The sequence below is a fragment of the Festucalex cinctus genome, chromosome 4 (assembly GCF_051991245.1).
Source record: "Festucalex cinctus isolate MCC-2025b chromosome 4, RoL_Fcin_1.0, whole genome shotgun sequence".
Lineage (NCBI taxonomy): Eukaryota > Metazoa > Chordata > Actinopteri > Syngnathiformes > Syngnathidae > Festucalex > Festucalex cinctus.
This window is the reverse complement of record NC_135414.1, coordinates 10,320,257-10,338,627: the sequence shown is the minus strand read 5'-3', so window position 1 is coordinate 10,338,627 and position 18,371 is coordinate 10,320,257. Positions and strand designations below refer to the sequence as shown.

General features: G+C 42.5%; 2 protein-coding genes across 4 annotated transcripts; both read left to right on the top strand.

Annotated features, from left to right (window-relative positions):
* The first annotated feature begins 327 nt into the window (after positions 1–327).
* LOC144017325 (uncharacterized) lies at positions 328–18,012 on the top strand. 3 transcript variants are annotated; one of them, XM_077518771.1, is made up of 3 exons: positions 1,104–1,199; positions 1,513–1,851; positions 16,846–18,012. In XM_077518771.1, the coding sequence occupies exons 1-3, from the start codon at positions 1,157–1,159 to the stop codon at positions 17,040–17,042; spliced, it is 579 nt and encodes a 192-aa protein (XP_077374897.1). In that variant the 5' UTR covers positions 1,104–1,156; the 3' UTR covers positions 17,043–18,012. The 3 variants fall into 3 exon arrangements, with proteins under 3 accessions (XP_077374896.1, XP_077374897.1, XP_077374895.1); XM_077518770.1 differs by lacking the exons at positions 1,104–1,199; positions 16,846–18,012 and adding an exon at positions 328–765 and having other exon boundaries at positions 1,513–4,936; XM_077518769.1 differs by lacking the exon at positions 16,846–18,012 and having other exon boundaries at positions 1,513–4,936.
* On the top strand, positions 5,166–7,245 carry LOC144017331 (uncharacterized). Its single transcript, XM_077518780.1, has 2 exons — positions 5,166–5,573; positions 5,861–7,245. Exons 1-2 carry the CDS (start codon positions 5,450–5,452, stop codon positions 7,162–7,164), a joined length of 1,428 nt encoding a protein of 475 aa, XP_077374906.1. The 5' UTR covers positions 5,166–5,449; the 3' UTR covers positions 7,165–7,245.
* Positions 18,013–18,371: the final 359 nt, after the last annotated feature.

Genomic DNA, 18,371 nt, shown 5'->3' with positions numbered 1-18,371 from the left:
TTTTTATGTCTTGGGCAGGGCCTGACAAGATCAGCCATGTTCAGGGGTAGCCTGGTCATAAGATAAAAACAAAGCCTCATCCCCAAAATGCATTTTGAATGCTTCAAATTGAGTCAGTTTCTACTCCCCTTTTCCACAGGCAGCTCCGTGTCAAGGTCCGATTTACGAACATATGACGTAAATGATTAATGATAGACAAAATTTTGCCTACCCCTGAGTTCGGCGGTCCCGTTGCTTGATTTAACGAAAGCTGACGTGAGCTTGTGCAGCTTCAAACGAAAACCACGGATGTCACCGCAACTTTATAAGCGTCGGAGGTTTGTCCAAGTGGAGTTGCCGTAGTAGTACTTCCGCTGCAGTCAGGACAACTTTTTATTCCCCCACCTTATCATACGAATTTGACTAATAATTAATTCTTCCTGAATCGGTACTGAATGTACTGCAGCATCGACACAGCACGTCCACCAAAACCTGACTGCACTAAGACATCACAACTAAATCTTCGTCAGAGTAAACTCGTCTCAGTGCACGTTGCAGCTTCTCGACCGCGTAGACCTAGCCTAGCTTGGTTTAGGGAACAAAACAAATGAGTTTGTTATGAATGCGAGAGATCAAGTGTGTTTAAAGTGTTGTGTTATTCGTGTGGGGAAAAAAAAGAGTAAAAGACGAGTACGAAGATAAACTTGTTGCTGTTAAAGAAACGAACAAGCGACAACATCAACGGTGGCTCTTTTCAAGTAGCCTCGACTTGTGTACACAAGACAGGTTAGTACATTTATTAGTGGCAAAGTTGTTTTTAATTGAATCCTCATTAAGGTTATACATCTCATTTAACATTAACAATAATCATTCTGTACGTCGTGGATCTGATGGGGCGTAGCAAGCATTTCATAAGTTTTTGAGGGTGAGGGTTGAGTTCAAATTTCGACATCTCATTGTCAATGAGCTTTTCATTGTAATGATTCCGCTCTACGTTATCCCCTCGATGTTTATACATCACCTTTAAATTGGACGTAACTTGGCCACATCATCGAGACGTAGCATTTTTACTCATCGCGAACGAGGTGTGCCGTGTGATCGTGATCAAATTTCACTTAACTTGAAAACATTTGTTACTTAAAAATGTCTTTGTTCAGCTGTATGCCAGCGATGTATAATGACAGGTAGAACAATTATATTTTCGTCCAGATTGGATTATGGTAGGTATGATTTCTAGTTTTGTACTTTTGTAAAGTGATCTAATCTCAGGTAAATAAAAAATGTTTTACTTATTAATAAACAAAAAAAAATCAACTTAAATGCTTAGTCTAACTGAAAAAAAAAAAGTTTGACTCCCCTATTCCCAAATACCAGGTTTTACCCTCTTTGGCTTGTTAGTTTAGAGTCATTGTCATTTTGCAGGGACTAATTGTGCTTCTAAACTCAATTCATTTTCAAGATAAACGATGCACAATATTAGACTTGGCTGCTGTACTGTACCAAACCTAGTATCTGTCTTCCTGTGTCCTGCAGACGACAGTGAAGAAGATCTTTGCCCTGAGCAGCAAGCGTGGTGTTGCAGAATGGAACAGCAGGAGCAGGAGCCCGACCCCATTAAAGAGAAAGAGGATCTAGAGCTTTTACACATTAAAGTAGAAGAGGAACCAGAGGCCCTAGACATTAAAGAAGAAGAGCAGGAGGATGATATCACCAAGGTTTTATTGACTGGTGACATTGTCAAAAGCGAAGAAAGTGATGCTGACCATGAGGAAGGATCACAATTAGACAGCCTCTTAGCGCCAGTCTCAGATAGTGACAAGAACATAACATCGCAATCTTCTGACGCTGATGATGATGAACAACACTCTCCAGGTGATATGGCATGTCACACCAACAACAAACGTGTGAAATGTTCTCAGTGTGACAAAACATTTTTCAACAAGTCATCGTTGAAAACTCACACAAGAACGCACACAGGCGAAAAACCTTTTGTCTGCTCAATTTGTGGTAAAAGATTCACCCAGAAGGGACAGTTAATAGCACACACAAGAACACACACTGGAGAGAAACCTTTTTCCTGCTCATTTTGTGGTAAAAGTTTCTCTCGAAAGGGAGATTTAAGAACACACAAAAGAACACACACCGGGGAGAAACCTTTTGTCTGCTCAGTTTGTGGTAAAAGCTTCTCTAAAAAGACAAATTTAACAACCCACAAAAGAACACACACTGGGGAGAAACCTTTTGTCTGTTCAGTATGTGGACTTAGATTCACTCAAAAGACAAATTTAAAAACACACACAAAATCGCATTCAGGAGAAAAACCATTTGCTTGCTTAATTTGTGGAAAAACGTTTTATACAAAGCCAAGTTTATCAACACACACAAGAATACATGATGTAGAGAAGCCTTTTGCTTGCTCAATTTGTGAAAAAAGTTTCTGTTCAAAGACAAATTTATCAGCGCACACAAGAACACACACTGGAGAGAAACCTTTTGCCTGCTTAGTTTGTGGTAAAAGATTTTCAAGAAGGACTCATTTAACAACACACACACGAACGCACACTGGGGAAAAACCTTTTGCCTGCTCAGTTTGCAGTTTACGTTTCAGTGTGCGTTCAACATTAGTTCAACACATGGGAACACACACTGGGGAGAAAACTTTTGCCTGCTCATTTTGCGGGAAAAGATTCACACGTAAGGAAAAACTGAACATACACGAAAGAACACACATTGCAGAAAACCATTTGGCATGCTCAGTTTGCGGTGAAAGATTATCAGAAAAGACACGTTTGACAAAACACATAAGTACACATGGGAGAGCGAAAGCTTTTGCCTGCTCAGTTTGTGGTAAAACATTTACACGCAAGGAAAAATTGAACATGCATACAAGAACACACACTGGAGAGAAACCTTTTGCGTGTTTAGTTTGTGGGAAAAGATTCTCTAAAAAGACAAGTTTAACAACACACACAAGAATGCACAGTGGTGAGAAACCATTCAGTTGTAGTGTGTGTGGTTTAAGATTTAATGAAACGCGCCATCTTAAGAAACACAAGTGTGCTGGTGACAAGAGCAGCACAAGTGAAGCTGCAGAAGACAGTGAGGCTGTGTTGGACATTGTTGACTCATTTCCTACTCCCTAATCAGTATATGTTTTATTTATTTATTTATTTATTTTTACAGTGGGCTATATTGTTGACTCATTTGTCAAATGTTGTGCTATCAACTAAATGACAGCGGAAATCAAATTAGTGTGCAGATATTTTTGTTGTTGTCCTGCCAATTTATCAAATGCGCCTTGACAGGAAAAAAAACTTTTCTCTTTTGGATTTACATACATTTCAGTGTTTGTGCTTTTTTTTTTTTTTTTACGTTGACTTAAGCACGGGAGTTGAGTCAGTACTGTAACTTTGAACAATCTTTATTATTATTATTACACAAGTAACAGTTGGACTATAGGCATTTTTAGTCATGCCAGGAGAGTGAGAGGAGTGAGATGACGCAATAAAAAGGTGACTGTTTGCTAGTCACGTGACCAATGCTAAAGTAAAGTAAGTTTCTACGTATGCTACAATAAGTAGGTTATGTGTTTCTTAGTTATTATGTGACGAGAGCACTTCCGACACTATATCGGTGGCAGCTGTGTGTGTGTCCAGGCATTTGGAGCTGTTTTCTTAGACGTTTGATTGGATGGACGTACTAGTCATCGCATGTCTTTGCCGCCGTATACACTAACTAACGTTTCTCTTTAGTCAAAATTTTATACGTCATCTGAATACATCTGATGAGAATGGAAATGTGATATTAACCGGTTAGAGTTATACAGGAGGAAAAAAAAAAGTGTCACCTACAGGAATCGGTCTAAAAGTTTTCCGCGTACCACTAGAGGGAGCCCGTACCGTATTTTCAGAAGAGCTAGTGTTGAGGGTGAACAATAGTGCGGCGGGGTCACGTGGCCCTGCTTGAAAACTGCTAGGGATGTGTCGGATCAGATCAAGATGTCAGAGAAAATGTTGATATACGCTCTATGTTAGGGGTGGGCAAACTCGGTCATAGGGGGCCGGAGTCCTGCAGGTTTTGGAGGTTTCACACTTCCAACACAAGCTGATTCCAATCAATAGGATCGTTATCAGGTGCAGAGCTTGCTGATGAGCTGATCATATACCAGCTGTGTTGGAGAAGGGAAACATCCAAAACTTGCAGTGCTCCGGCCCTCAAGGGCCGAGTTTGCCCACCACTGCACTATGTCATGTGGGTGAGGAAATCTAGGAGCCACAAGATGAGTTGGTCGTCCTGGTCAAAGGAGGAGGAGTGAAAATGTTGGCCAGGATGTGAATGTGATCGGGTGTTGAAAGCCGAGAAAAAGTCGGCAAACAAGAGTTTGTCAGAGGCATTTGGTCGATCCAAGTTTTCATAGAGAGTGTCTAGTCAAGTGTGTTTTGGGATTTGTGTAAACATTACCACAATTCTGGATACTACATTTACACAATGATTACACATTTGTGTTAATGACCTGTTTGCTGTTGTGCTAGAGCAGCTCCAATATTCCTTGTATATTGTAACATGGTCAATAAAGATGATTCTTATGTGATAATTTTGGCTACTGCAGAGCTGTAAACTGTCAGACATTTAGTAGTGCATTATCTACCACAAAGTGAAGATATGTAATGTCATCATTTTGTAGTACAATATGGCAGCGTTAAACCTTGGAAATTGTCATGTAAAATTGATAAGTTTGCAGCTATCCTGTAGGTCAAACGTGTAATGACAACGCTGCACCTGCGGGAGGCACTAATGTACAACTGTCTTGTCTGCCGGTGTTTTATTATCAAACCGTGTTCTTTACTTTACGATGTACATTGTACATATTTCTGACATGTAACAGAACGCGTTTTCGTTATTTTTGTGTATCTTGTGTATCCTGATAAACAATTTCGATAAACGTCCCTGCCTTGTTGTTTGCTTGCTGCGAACCAAATTATTATGATGATTTTTTTTTATTATTATTTCGTGTCCTCATATGTCGTCTTTTGCGTCGTGCTTTGTCTCTGCCTTCTACCAATTTTTTTTTTTTTACAATTTAACATTTTATTTTAAAGTTTCATTTTAGTTCTTTAACCCACTCTCTTAACGCACATTTAATTTGGCTTTGTGACGGTGACAGGAAGTTTGTCCATGTGACGTTGCCGTACTACGTTTGCTACGTACTTCTTAGTTCTCGTTGTGGCTAACAGCTCGTGTTTCACGTAATAATTTTTCCTCAATTATTACAGAACTTTCTTAAACATTGACGCAGAACGTCAAATAAATTTTTTTTTCTGGATTAAATCTATCATTAAATCTTCGTGCTGGAGTAAACTCGTGCCGATGCACGTTGTTGACGCTTCTTGATTTAGCCTAGCTAGCTTTGCTAGTAGCTAACAAAGAGACGCGTTTAATAGCAACACTGGTGTTAAGTTATCATCGGAAAATGTGTGAAAAAACTGTAAAAGAAGAGTACGAGGATGAAATTTTCTGGACAGAAGAAGAGCCACAACGTCGACGACCGGACGACGTTTTCAACAAGCCTCAAAAAGCTGTGTTACACAAAACGGGTTTGTTCACTTCATACTCTCACCTGTCATTTATTTACACAGGTAGTCACATGTTCCAGTCATAAGAAGAGCGCATATACTGTGGCAAAATCAAGCACGTCAAGTCAATTGTAGCCGTCACAATTTAAGTTGTATTCCATTCTACTTTTGCATTTTATACACGTTCCAACGTGAGTCTTTACGGTATCGTTATGCTTTTGTGATGTTAATTTTAATGGCGAAATTTGCTCGATGTAAATGCGATTTAGCTTAACTATTCCATGTGTGTGTGTTTTTATGTCCTGCAGATATCGGCGAAAAATATCTTCCTCCTGAGCAACAGGACCCAGAGCCCCCTCACAATGAGGAGGAATTGGAGGAAGAGCCGCTCCACATTAAAGAGGAAGAGGACCCAGAGCTTCTGCACATTAAAGTGGAAGAGGTAGATGTGGAAGACTTGATGAAGTTTCCATTCATTTTGTCATCCTTGAAGAGTGCAGACGATGAAGACGAAGGTCAAAGTGCGGCTCCTTCAAGCAGCAGTCAATACATGACAACAGAAGCACAAGCAGACAGCCTCTTGGCGCCACTATCGGACAATGACGACACCGTGTCAAAGTCTCCTGATACTGATGGCGATGAACAGTCTGAAGATGACATGGCTTATCACACTGACAGCAAACGCTGGAAATGTTCTCAATGTGGCAAAACCGTTTCTAGCAAGTCATCATTGGAAATACACATGAGAACACACACTGGCGAGAAGCCTTTTGCATGCTCATTCTGCAATTTAACTTTCAGTGCTCGCTCAGGATTAATTCAACATACAAAAACACATACTGGGGAGACTTCTTTTGTCTGTTCAGTTTGTGGTAAGGGCTTCATTTTAAAGGAAAGTTTAATAAGGCACACAAGAACACACACTGGAGAAAAACCGTTTGTCTGCACAGTTTGTGGTAAAAAATTCTCTCAGAGGGGCAACTTAGGAACACACATGAAAACACACACTGGCGAGAATTCTTATGCCTGCTCGGTTTGTGGTAAGGGTTTTTCTTTAAAGGAAAGTTTAATAAGGCACACAAGAACACACACTGGAGAGAAACCTTTTGCCTGTTCAGTTTGTGGCCAAAAATTCTCTCTTCGGGGAAACTTAAGAACACATGCAAGAACACACACTGAGAAGAATTCTTTCACTTGCTCATTTTGTAGTAAAAGCTTCTCTTTGAAGGAAAGTTTAACAAGGCATACAAGAACACACACTGGAGAAAAACCCTTTGCCTGCTCAGTTTGTGATCAGAGATTCTCTCAAAGGGGAAACTTGAGCACACATACAAAAACTCATACTGGAGAGAATTGTTTTGTGTGCTCAGTTTGCGGTAAGGGTTTCTCTTTAAACGAAAGTTTAATAAGGCACACAAGAACACACACTGGAGAGAAACCTTTTGCCTGTTCAGTTTGTGGTCAACAATTCTCTCAAAGGGGAAACTTAAATACACATGTAAGAAAACACACTGGAGAAAAAACATTAATTTGCAGTCTACGTGCTAAAAGTTTCTCAAGTAAAAATGCTACAACAGCAAATTTTGCCGGTGAGACTAGCAAGGATCAATGACGTTTAAACAGACTCAGTGCTATGCTGTAAAAATGTATACTTAATGCTGAATAAAATGAGACTGTGGATTTGATGGCAACAACGATGTAAAACATTAAACCAATAAATTCACAAGTGACAAAAGAACCATGGTGTTGTGTACTTTATCGCAAGGAGAGTTCAATACTTGAATAATTGTATTTGTAAGCAGAGGTTTGGTGAATAAAGTCCCCACTGATCAGTATGAGGGCAGCTGTATGTAAGCAGATGATCACGAAATGTTGACTAGCTGGGATGAGCTTTAAGTTTTCAATATAACACCTCGAGAACGACTGACTGGACGTGACTTGACAAATCATCTAGTCCAGTGGTTCTCAACCCCAGTCGTCGAGCATCCCTATCCAGCCTGCGATCCATGTCTCCAACAGCCAACACAGTTGTTTCAAATGATCAGCTAATCAGCAAGCTCCACATGTTGATCCCAGTTGTGTTGACTGAAGGAGACATGGAAAACAGGCTGGATAGGGGTACTCGATGACCGGGGTTGTGAACTATTGCTCCTAGTCTACACATACGGATGACATCACATAACGTACCATATGTGCAACATACCATCCTTTCTGTGAGTCACTTGGACGTATCTTTTTTTTTTTTTTTTTTTTTTTTTTTTTTTTTTTTTTTTTTTTTTTTTTCCTTTTTTTTTTTTCCTTTTTTTTTTCTTTAAGAGCTCAGAATTGTTCATTCGGTAGTCTTACCGATTCAACGTCTTGTCATCATTGCTCTTTTTTTTTTTTTTTTTTTTTTTTTTTTTTTTTTTTTGTGTGTGTGTATGTGTGCGTGCGTTTGCGTGCGTGCGTGCGTGCGTTTGCGTGTGTGCGTTTGCGTGCGTTTGCGTGCGTGCGTGTGCGTGCGTGCAAATACTTATAAATTTATACTCATTCATTCACCTAAAACCTTATAAATATCCCATTACCCTTCGCCTTAACCAGGTACTTCAGAATCTTGCCAGAGTCGTGAGATTTAAATGGTCAGGAGACCAGAGAAAAGGTCAGAAAAAAAAAGAAATAAAGAGAAAAGAAAGGTAAATCAAAGTGACATCCAGCACCGACCAAACACTTCCTGCCTTCCCCATGATTACAAAATCAAAGTCTTACGCCAACCCCGGAAGCCTCTAAATTCCAGCAAATTTAGCGAGATCTCAAGAGCCCAGAGGAAAAACTAAAGAGAGGAAGGAGGGAAGGATCGATAAGGCAGAGTGAGATCAATAGAAGCCAGTACATCCAATCCATCAAAGTGAAGTCCAGCACCAACAAGACCCCTCCTGCGTGGTTACAAAACCGGAGTCTTATGCCAACCCCAGAAACCTCAAACTTCCAATAAATTGAGATCTCAAGTGACCAGAGGAAAAACTAAAGAGAGGAAGGAGGGAAGGATAGATAAAGCAAAGTGAGATCCACAGACACCAGCACCCACTGATTCAAGGGGCTGTGGGAGGGAGAGGCAACTTCTGTTTGAGTTTCAGTAGATGCTGGTGCGATGGATCTGGCATGCATAAGGACCACCACCAAAGAAAGAAGCCGTCAACCGCGGTCCAGCAAAGCGAGCACCCCCCCCCCCCCCCCCCGGAATCCCCAGGCCGCGGCAGCACCAAGGCCACCCCCAAGCCACCCGAGCGGACACCGGTCGGCGAGCCGACCCAGACACCCGGAACACCCCCGCCCCAGCCCCGGCCCACACCCCCGAGCCCAAGGCCGCAGAACGAGGCCCAGCGGGCCCCCACAGCGCCCCACCGGTCCCCAGCCCCCATCCCCCCACGACCCCCCCGCACCCCACCCAAACCCGCCATCCACCACGACCCAGGCCCCACCACCCCCGACCCCCAAACCCCCGAACACACCCCGACCCCCAGCACCCAACCCCCCACCCACCCATACCTCCACCCCCCCCCCAAACAAGCCGCCCCCCCCCGACGGCCGCCACCCCCCCCCGCGAACCCGGCCCCCCGCGAGAACCCCCCACCCCCCCCGGAAACCGGCACCGGGCAGCAGCGCAGAGAGGGAAGATGTGCCCACCCCACCTCCAGCCGCGCGAGATTTGCACAGCGGCGGGAGGGGGGAAGCAGAGGAGGAAGCACCAGGGGAGAAGGCGGAACACCAGAACACCGAGCCCGGTGGGGAGAGGCCCCGGTCGTCACGCCAGAGTACAAGTGACACCTAACCCTGTTACTGAGTCCGCCAGCTCGCCGACTGGCGAGCTCTACCCTACACCGTGAATGTGGCCCCACCCAGTGTATATACAAGTGTGTGCGTGTGGTGCATTAAAATTGGGAGCAGGTGAGTCGGAGCAGAGGGAAAAATTTTCCCCTATTCCGACACACCCGTATCCCCCCCCAAAAAATGAATATGTATATGTGTGGTGCATTAAAAAAGGGAATGGAGGGACAAAGTGGTGGGGCAGGGACACAAATGGGGGGGACCACAGCGCTGCCAGGCACTGCAGTCCATCCCCTCTGATGGCTCCCCGCCCCAACTCACCCCTCCCCTTGGACGTGAGGTGCATTAAAATTGGAGGGGAGTTGAAGGGTGAAGACGGTGTTTCCACCCTTCCCCACCCCACCAAGAAATGTGTTGTGTGCCCTATGTGTATATTTACAAAGTGTATAGTGCAAGCTAGTGAAGTGAGTAAGAGGAGCGACCAGCGGGGCCTCACCCAACCCGGCGGGTGTAGGTGGCACGCCCGCCCCCCAGCACCCCCACCCCCTGCCGCCCCCCACCTCATCCACCCGGCACCACAATGGGCGGACAGCCAGCGCAGCAGGGCTACCGGACAGCCCACCGGCCACCGGAGCCCGCCCGGGGCGCCAGGAGTTATACCGGAGTGGGGCAGGCCCCAAACCCTCGCCCGGCCCCCGGAGCCCGACGCCCGGGCCGGGGAGGGAGCCCCAGGCCCAGGGAGAGGGAGGGGGAGGGGCTGCAGGGCAGACAGGGAAGGGGGGGGGGGGGGGGGCGGGGGAAGCGGGGAGAAGACGACAAGAAGGCGAAAGGGCGGCTGCAGGGCAGGAGGCGGGGGGGGAGAGGAGGAGGGAGGGCGACAAGGGAAAAGGGACCGGGAGGCAGAGGAGGATGGGCGGGAGGAGGCGAGGAGGGAGAGGCGACGGGGGGGAGGAAGGGGGAGGGGAGAGGGAACCACGGGGCACACCGGAGGCCCACCCACCCCGAACCGCGCCGCCGGGCACGGAGCAGCGGACCGCGCCGGGACGGCACCGCCCCGGGCACCAGGGGAAGCACCCCAACACCGCACCCCACAGGGGGCCCAGGGAGCGGCCAAGACGCAACCGCCACCGAGCAGACAACGGGGGGGGGGGGGGGGGTTGGGGGGCAGAACCACCCCCGCCCGACCACAGGGGACGGCGTCAAGAAAATTGACTAATTAGCATGCAGTAACACCAAGTGTTGATGCTTAGTGCCCACTAGAAATAGATCTTAAGGAGTTATTGAGTATAGTGTCGTATAGTGTGGTATGCTCGAGCCCACTAGCAGCAACTAGGTTCCTGACTATATAAAAATAAAAACAATCAGATACAAAATACCAAATACAGGAGCAGCGAAAACAGAAGTTGTAACGATGTGGTGGCTCTCGTTAACAGGCAGAATCTTGGCAGGATTAAGTTGCCAAATTGAGATTAAAATATTCTATGTACATAGACCATATTTGTTTAAATCTTGATACTTGATTTTTATTTAAGGCAGAGATTTTTTCCATTGAGATATAATTTATTAGTAAGTTTAACCAGTGGTCGATATTTAGAGATTGTTTATTTTTCCAATTGACAAGGATTATTTTTTTAGCAATAGTAAGGGCTATAAATATAGATTGAGATTGTTTACATGGTAGCTCAGTTATTGTTAAGTCACCTAGTAAACACAGTCTTGGAGATAAAGGAAGCCTACAGTTTAATATATCAGCGAGCTTTTCCAAGATTTTAGTCCAGAAATGCAGCACTGGAGTACATGACCATAAAGCATGAAGATAAGTATCGGCAGTGTTTTGTGAGCACTGGAGACAAATGTCGGAGTCAGAGAGTCCCATTTTTTTCATCATATATTGTGTAATATATGTTCTATGAAGTATCTTATATTGGATAAGTTGCAAATTTGTCTGTTTGGTCATTTTAAATACATTTTCACAGATTTGGGTCCAAAAGTCTGGTTCCGGAACTATAGACAAGTCTTTTTCCCATTTTAAAGTCGGTAAATACGTTTTATTTGTGTATAAAAATAACTTATATATTTTTGATATTTTCTTTATTGTTGTTGGAGAAAGCTTTATAATATCTTTAGCTAAGACAGGCAGTTGGAGCGTATCCTGAAGTGTTGGGATTTGTTTCTTAACCATATTTTTAACTTGCAGATAATGTAAGAAATTTCCCTTTTTTATTTCATATTTCTGGACCAAGTTTGTATACGATATAAACTTATTATCTGAGAAAAGATGATGAAGGTGTGTAATTCCTTTCTGCTCCCATAGGCTTAAATGGAACGACTGATTATTAAGTTGAAAGTCGGGGTTATGCCAAATGGGAGAGAGCCCACAGGGCGCCAATTGGGAGTTTGTAATTTCTAATGCCTTCCACCAGGCAGTCAGGGTGGCGGCTATCATTGGGTTTTTAAAACAATTATGTCGTCTTATTGATTTTGTAATAAAGAGTAAATCTGACAGTCTAAGATTATTACAATCCTTCTGCTCCAATTCCAACCAACAGTTAGTATCTCTGTTGGGTTGTGTCCATAGCACAAGATATTGTAGTTGATTAGCTAGATAATAGTACATAAAGTTTGGTGCCTCTAAACCTCCTTTAGATTTACTTTCCTGAAGAGTAGATAGACTAATTTTGGCTTTTTTTTTATTCCAATAGAATTTTATGATAGCAGAGTCCAGCGATTGGAACCAGTTAGACGTAGGTTTAAATGGAATCATTGAAAATAAATAATTAATCTTTGGTAAAACTTTCATTTTTATAGTAGCTATCCGTCCTATTAAAGAGATCGGAAGATTATTCCAGCGCTCCAGGTCACTACGGATACTATCCAATAATGGTGAAAAATTTAAAGAAGTTAATTCAGTTAACTTAGGTGAAATTTTAACACCTAAGTATTTTAAATTACCTGTAGGAAAGGAGTAGTGTGGATCCTGACTTGTAGGATTCCATGAATTTTCTGTAATAGGTAATAATGTTGATTTTGTCCAGTTAATAGAGTAATCTGATAAGTGAGAGAATTTAGTTATTAATTTAAATGCTTCCCCTAGCGAGATAGCAGGTTCTTCTAAATAGAGTAATATATCATCGGCATATAGATTAATTTTATGTTCTATTGTCCCGGAGTGGATTCCTTGGATCCGTCTATCCTGACGTATAGCTAATGCAAGAGGCTCAATAAATATAGCAAATAATAAAGGAGAAATTGGGCACCCTTGTCTTGTTCCCCTTTGTAAAGTAAAACTCTGTGATGTAATCCCATTAGTAGTAACTGTAGCTTTAGGAGAATCATATAATATTGAGACCCATTGAATGAATGACTCCCCGAAGCCGAATTTATTTAAGACAGCAAAGAGGAAGGACCAGTTAACTTTATCGAATGCTTTTTCTGCATCCAGCGAAATAACAACTGCCTTTTTATCATACCGCTGTGACATACTAATCAAGTTAAAGAGTCTCCTAATATTATTAGTAGAATGACGACCTTTAATAAAACCTGTTTGATCACTATGAATAATTGTCGAGATTACCGTCTCTAATCGAGATGCCAAGGCCTTAGCGATAATTTTAATATCGGTATTAATTAGTGATATCGGTCGGTAACTTGACGGGAGGGTAGGGTCTTTTTCTGGCTTTAATAAAAGTTTAATTGCTGCTATATTCATATCTTGACGTATATCACCTTTACTTTTAATTTCAGTTACTACTCTTAGAAATAATGGAGCAAACATTAACCAGAAATGTTTAAAAAATATAGCCGGAAAGCCGTCTGGACCAGGTGCTCTGCCATTAGGCATACTGTCTAAAGCACGATACAACTCATCTATAGTAAGCGGGGTATCGAGAATATCTTTATGTTCAATAGATAACTGAGGTATATTTAAGCTGTTTAGGAATTCCTCAATATATTCAGGGTTAGGTCTATTAATTTCTGTGTATAGATTTCGATAATAGTTATAAAAAATATGGTTAATTTCTTCTGGTGATTGTGTGCATTCACCATTTATATCTTTAATAGCCGTTATAAGAGATTTTTCCCGATTCCGTTGAAGTTGATTTGCCAGGAATTTACCTGATTTATTATTATGTTCAAAATTATTATATCTCAACTGTTGTATTATAAACTCTGTCTTTTTAGATAACATGTTATCTAACTGTATTTTTATATTCTGTAGTTCTATCCATATTTGATTATTTGGGTTTAATACATATTCATCCGTTAGTTGTTTAATTTGATCTTCCAGGTATTTTTCTAATTTTTGATCCTGTTTCTTTTTATAAGTTGAATATGATATAATTTTCCCTCTAATTACCGCTTTCCCTGCTTCCCAGAGAAGAGATGGAGATATATTTGGAGAGTCATTTATTTCCAAAAAATCTGCCCACTCCCTTCTAATAATTTTATCAAACTCTACGTCTTTCAGTAATGAGATGTTAAAACGCCATATCGGGGGAGGTTTAAAGGTAGAGTCAATTTGTAGAGTGAGGGAGACTGGTGCATGATCACTTATAATTATAGAATGTATTTTTATAGCAGTTTTATCAACAATAGAATTATTTGTAAGGAAAAAATCAATTCTTGAGAATGATCGGTGCACAGCAGAGAAGAAAGTAAATTCCTTCTTAGTTGGGTTTTGAAGTCTCCAGCCATCGCTGAGGCCAAAATCCTCCATATATTCATCTATTACTTTAGCGGATCGTAATCGCCTTGTATATATCGTATTATTAGAACGATCTATTAACGGGTTCAAGACCGTGTTAAAATCACCTCCAATAATAATAGTAGAATTTGTTGCTAAATCGAGTAACCGAGAGAAAAATTCATGGAAAAAATCAGGGTCATCATTATTTGGGGCATATAAATTACCAATTGTATATACTTTATTAAATATAGTTACCTGGATAATAATATATCGGCCCTCTAAATCTGTTACTATATTATTTAGAGTAAAGAATAAATTCTTATGTATAAGTATAGAGACACCTCTTTGTCTACTATTATAGGAGGCAGAGTAAACTTGACTAAAATTTTTATCTATAAATAATTTTTCTTCTGATTTTTGTAAGTGGGTTTCTTGTAGGAGACAAATATCTGCCTTAAATTTTGAGAGATGGTCTAAAATTTTTATTCTTTTTGCCTGGGAGCGAGCGCCACACACATTCCAGGAGACCAGAACTAATTTCTGCATACAAGCAATATAGACTCAGTCTTATGTATACATCTATATAAGCTGCTTATTAATATTAACATATTGTAGGATAGCAAAAGAGTAATTAGGCAATTTATATAATTTATATAAAGAGAGAGATAGCAAGTAGATAAGTATAATAGTGAAGAAACGTGGGGGGAAGTGAGTGTGAAGGAAATCTGTGGGGGATTCAACATAACAATACACCAGTAAATGGTGACCTAAGCGAGATTATTATTATTATTATTAATTTATTTTTTTTAAGAATATATTTCTATATTATTATTATTATTATTATTATTATTATTACTATATAGCCTATGCATAATATAAATTCATATTCTATTTCGTAACCCATTATCCATACATATACATACATATACATATACATATATATACATATATACACATATACATACACATACATATACATATACCTACGTCAAATAATCACACAATGCTCGGCTCTACCAATTGTCAGTTAGAACAGCCAAGGGGTCGAGGTTGGGTTTCGGAATAGCTGGCCGTCGATATATAATTTATCAACGACCATCGAAGTCCGTTTACCCTCCTGTCTATTTTGTTTCATGATAGGAAACAGTACTTTTCGCCGCTCGTTTATCTCTCTTGGGAATTGATCATTCATCCCGAAAGATGTCCCTTTGAGCTCCCGTCCTTTACTTTTTTACCAATTCTTTATGTTTAAAATGTTCGAACTTAGCAATAATAGGACGGGGCTTATTGCCCTTACGAGCTCCGAGCCGGTGTACACGGTGAAAAGAGATATTATTTACCGTCTCCTGTGGGATCTTTAGCGATGATGTCATGAATTTTTTTATCTCACCCTCTGGATTATCTGGAGAATTTTCGGATATACCTGAGAATATTAGATTTTCCCGCATACTACGGGATTGAACATCTAAGACCGTTTCCTTTAGCATTTTATTTTCCTTTTTAATCGTCTCCAACTCGGCTGTGACAGCGACGAGAGAGGAGCGTAGCTCGGAGTTATCGCATTGGAGATCGCTTACCTGTTGGCTAACGAATTCCAAACTTGCCTTTAATTCTTTGACGTCCTCGCGGATAAGACAGAGGACGTCAAGTTTTTTATTTATGGAATCCAGCATACTCACCGATACGTCGGCGGTTGCTAAATCGTCCGTGTCTGTTGACGAGTCATTTTTCCTTTTTTTTTTCGAAGGATTATCCCGACTAGCCGCCGGCTCATCCATCGCGCAGCTATAAAAATGATCGTCAATAAAACGTTCGAGGTCGTCCACACTGGATAATATTTCCGATCTTTCTTAGAAAAGAAAAAAATCGAATTTATCTAATCATTAAATTCGGGTTTAATTAGAAATATAAAGCTAATTCTATTTTAGCAACAGAGCGCCGCCATGTTAGATTTTCCCAGTCTCGCTACCGGTCACGCGATAGTCACAGCATCTCGCGATGGTTGATCCCAGTTGTGTTGACTGAAGGAGACATGGAAAACAGGCTGGATAGGGGTACTCGATGACCGGGGTTGTGAACTATTGCTCCTAGTCTACACATACGGATGACATCACATAACGTACCATATGTGCAACATACCATCCTTTCTGTGAGTCACTTGGACGTATCTTAATCAGCGGCACCATTATGCATGAACTTTTTCTTAATTAGACAGAACATCAATAATAATGATATATTAAAAGGCGCTCTACATTTATAAAATAAATCTCGAAGTGCACACTTTGACTTTGACTGAGCTCTGACGCCTTAATGTAACTATGTTTATGTGACTGTCTTTTCAATTTATTAGAGGAATGAGGTGCTAATGATCACTGCAAGGTAAAGGAGTCTCGGCCATATAAATATCTGGAAAACTTATCACAAGCCCTTAGTCTTTGTTCTTTTTGGGCACTGGCACCTTTGGAGCACACCATTATGTTGGTTCGTTTAATTTCCATTGAAATCCAGCTCCTTCTTCACCTTTGGAAGTATAAGCACAGCCACAGATACACGCCTCGCGGTGGTCATGCTGTATGTTGTGGCAGCTCTTTCAGAGTAGTATTGTCAGTTTGTCGACTTGAGCAGATTTTTTTTTTCTTTCTCGTTCTTTACTTTCTCTATGTGCTTAACCAGGCTCATTGCTATGGACACAAGTCGACAGCAGGTTTCTGATTCTTTTATCTCTTTTCCACCTTGTAGCAACTATTGGTGTCTCACACTATTCACTTTACACCCTGCGACAGTCTGTTTTCCTCTCCCCAGCCACTTCAACCAGCTCGTCTGGAGGGATCCCAAGGTGTTCCCAGGCCAGCCGAGAGACCTCCAGAGTGTCCTGGGTCGTCCCTGGGGCCTCCCGCCGGTGGGACATGCCCGGAACATCTCTCCAGGGAGGCGTCCAGAAGGCATACAAACCAGATGCCCAAGCCATCTCAACTAGCTCCTCTCCATTCAGAGTGTAGCAGCTCGACGTTGAGTCCCTCCCGGATGACCAAGCTAAGGGAGAGCCCGGATACCCTGCAGAGGAAACTCATTTAAGATATCTGGGATCTTGTTCTTTCTGTCACGACCCGTAGATAATGACCATAGGTGAGGGCAGGTACATAGATCGACTGCTAAATCGAGAGCTTCGCCTTTTGGCTCCTTCTTCACCACAATGGACCGATACACTTCCGCATCACTGCAGACGCTGTACCGATCCGCCTGTCGCTGTCGATCTCTCGCTCCCTCATGCCCTCACTCGTGAACAAGATCCCAACATACTTAAACTCCTCCACTTGGGGCAGGATCTCTTCCCTGACCCAGAGATGGAAAGCCACCCTTTTCCGACTGAGGACCATAGTCTTGGATTTGGAGGTGCTGATCTTCATCCCAACCGCTCCACACTCAGCTGTGAACCGCTCCAGTGAGATTTGGATGAAGCCAACAGCACCACATCATCTGCAAAAAGCAGAGATGCAGTGCTCAGGCCACCAAACCGGACACTCTCAACACTTCGTCTACGCCTAGAAATTTTGTCCATAAAAGTTATGAACAAAATTGGTGACAAAGGGCAGCCTTGGCAGAGTCCATCCCTTGCTGGAAACGAATCAGACTTACTGCCGGAAATGCAAACCAAACTCTGACACAGTTTGTACAGGGATCGGTACCGCATACGCCCGAAGCACCCCCACAGAACTCCCCGAGGGACCCGGTCAAACACCTTCTCCAAATCCACAAAATACATGTAGACTGGTTGAGCGAACTCCCATACACTCTTGAGGACCCTGCCAAGGGTGTAGAGCTGGTCCACTGTTCCACGGCCGGTACAAAAACCACATTGCTGCTCCTTAAACAGAGCTTCAACTTCCGAGGAGACCGTCCTCTCCAGCACCCCTGAATAGATCTTACCAGGGAGGCTGAGGATTGTAATCCCTCTATATTTGGAGCACACACCCCTTGGTCCCCCTTCTTAAAAAGGGGGACCACCACCCCAGTCTTCCAATCCAGAGGCACTGTCTCAGATTTTCACGCGATGTTGTAGAGGCATGTCAACCATGACAGCCCCACAACATCCAGAGCCTTTAGGAACTCCAGGCGGATCTCATCCACCCCCGGGGCCTTGCCACCAAGGAGGTTTCCAACCACTTCAGTGACTCCGTCCCCAGAGATAAGAGAGCCCACCTCAGAGTCCCCAGACTCTGCTTCCTCAAAAGACGTGTTGGTGGAATTGAGGAGATCTTCAAAGTATTCGCCCCACCGACTTACGACGTCCCAAGTCGAGATCAGCAGCACCCCATCGCCACGATACA

What these genes read in the sequence shown, in the direction of transcription:
- LOC144017325 (XM_077518769.1), top strand. Translation starts at nt 1,157, where the DNA reads ATGACAGGTAGAACAATTATATTTTCGTCCAGATTGGATTATG. An exon ending in TTCGTCCAGATTGGATTATG is followed by an intron (nt 1,200 to 1,512) that starts GTAGGTATGATT and finishes TGTGTCCTGCAG; the next exon opens with ACGACAGTGAAGAAGATCTT.
- LOC144017331 (XM_077518780.1), top strand. Translation starts at nt 5,450, where the DNA reads ATGTGTGAAAAAACTGTAAAAGAAGAGTACGAGGATGAAATTTTCTGG. An exon ending in AGCTGTGTTACACAAAACGG is followed by an intron (nt 5,574 to 5,860) that starts GTTTGTTCACTT and finishes TATGTCCTGCAG; the next exon opens with ATATCGGCGAAAAATATCTT.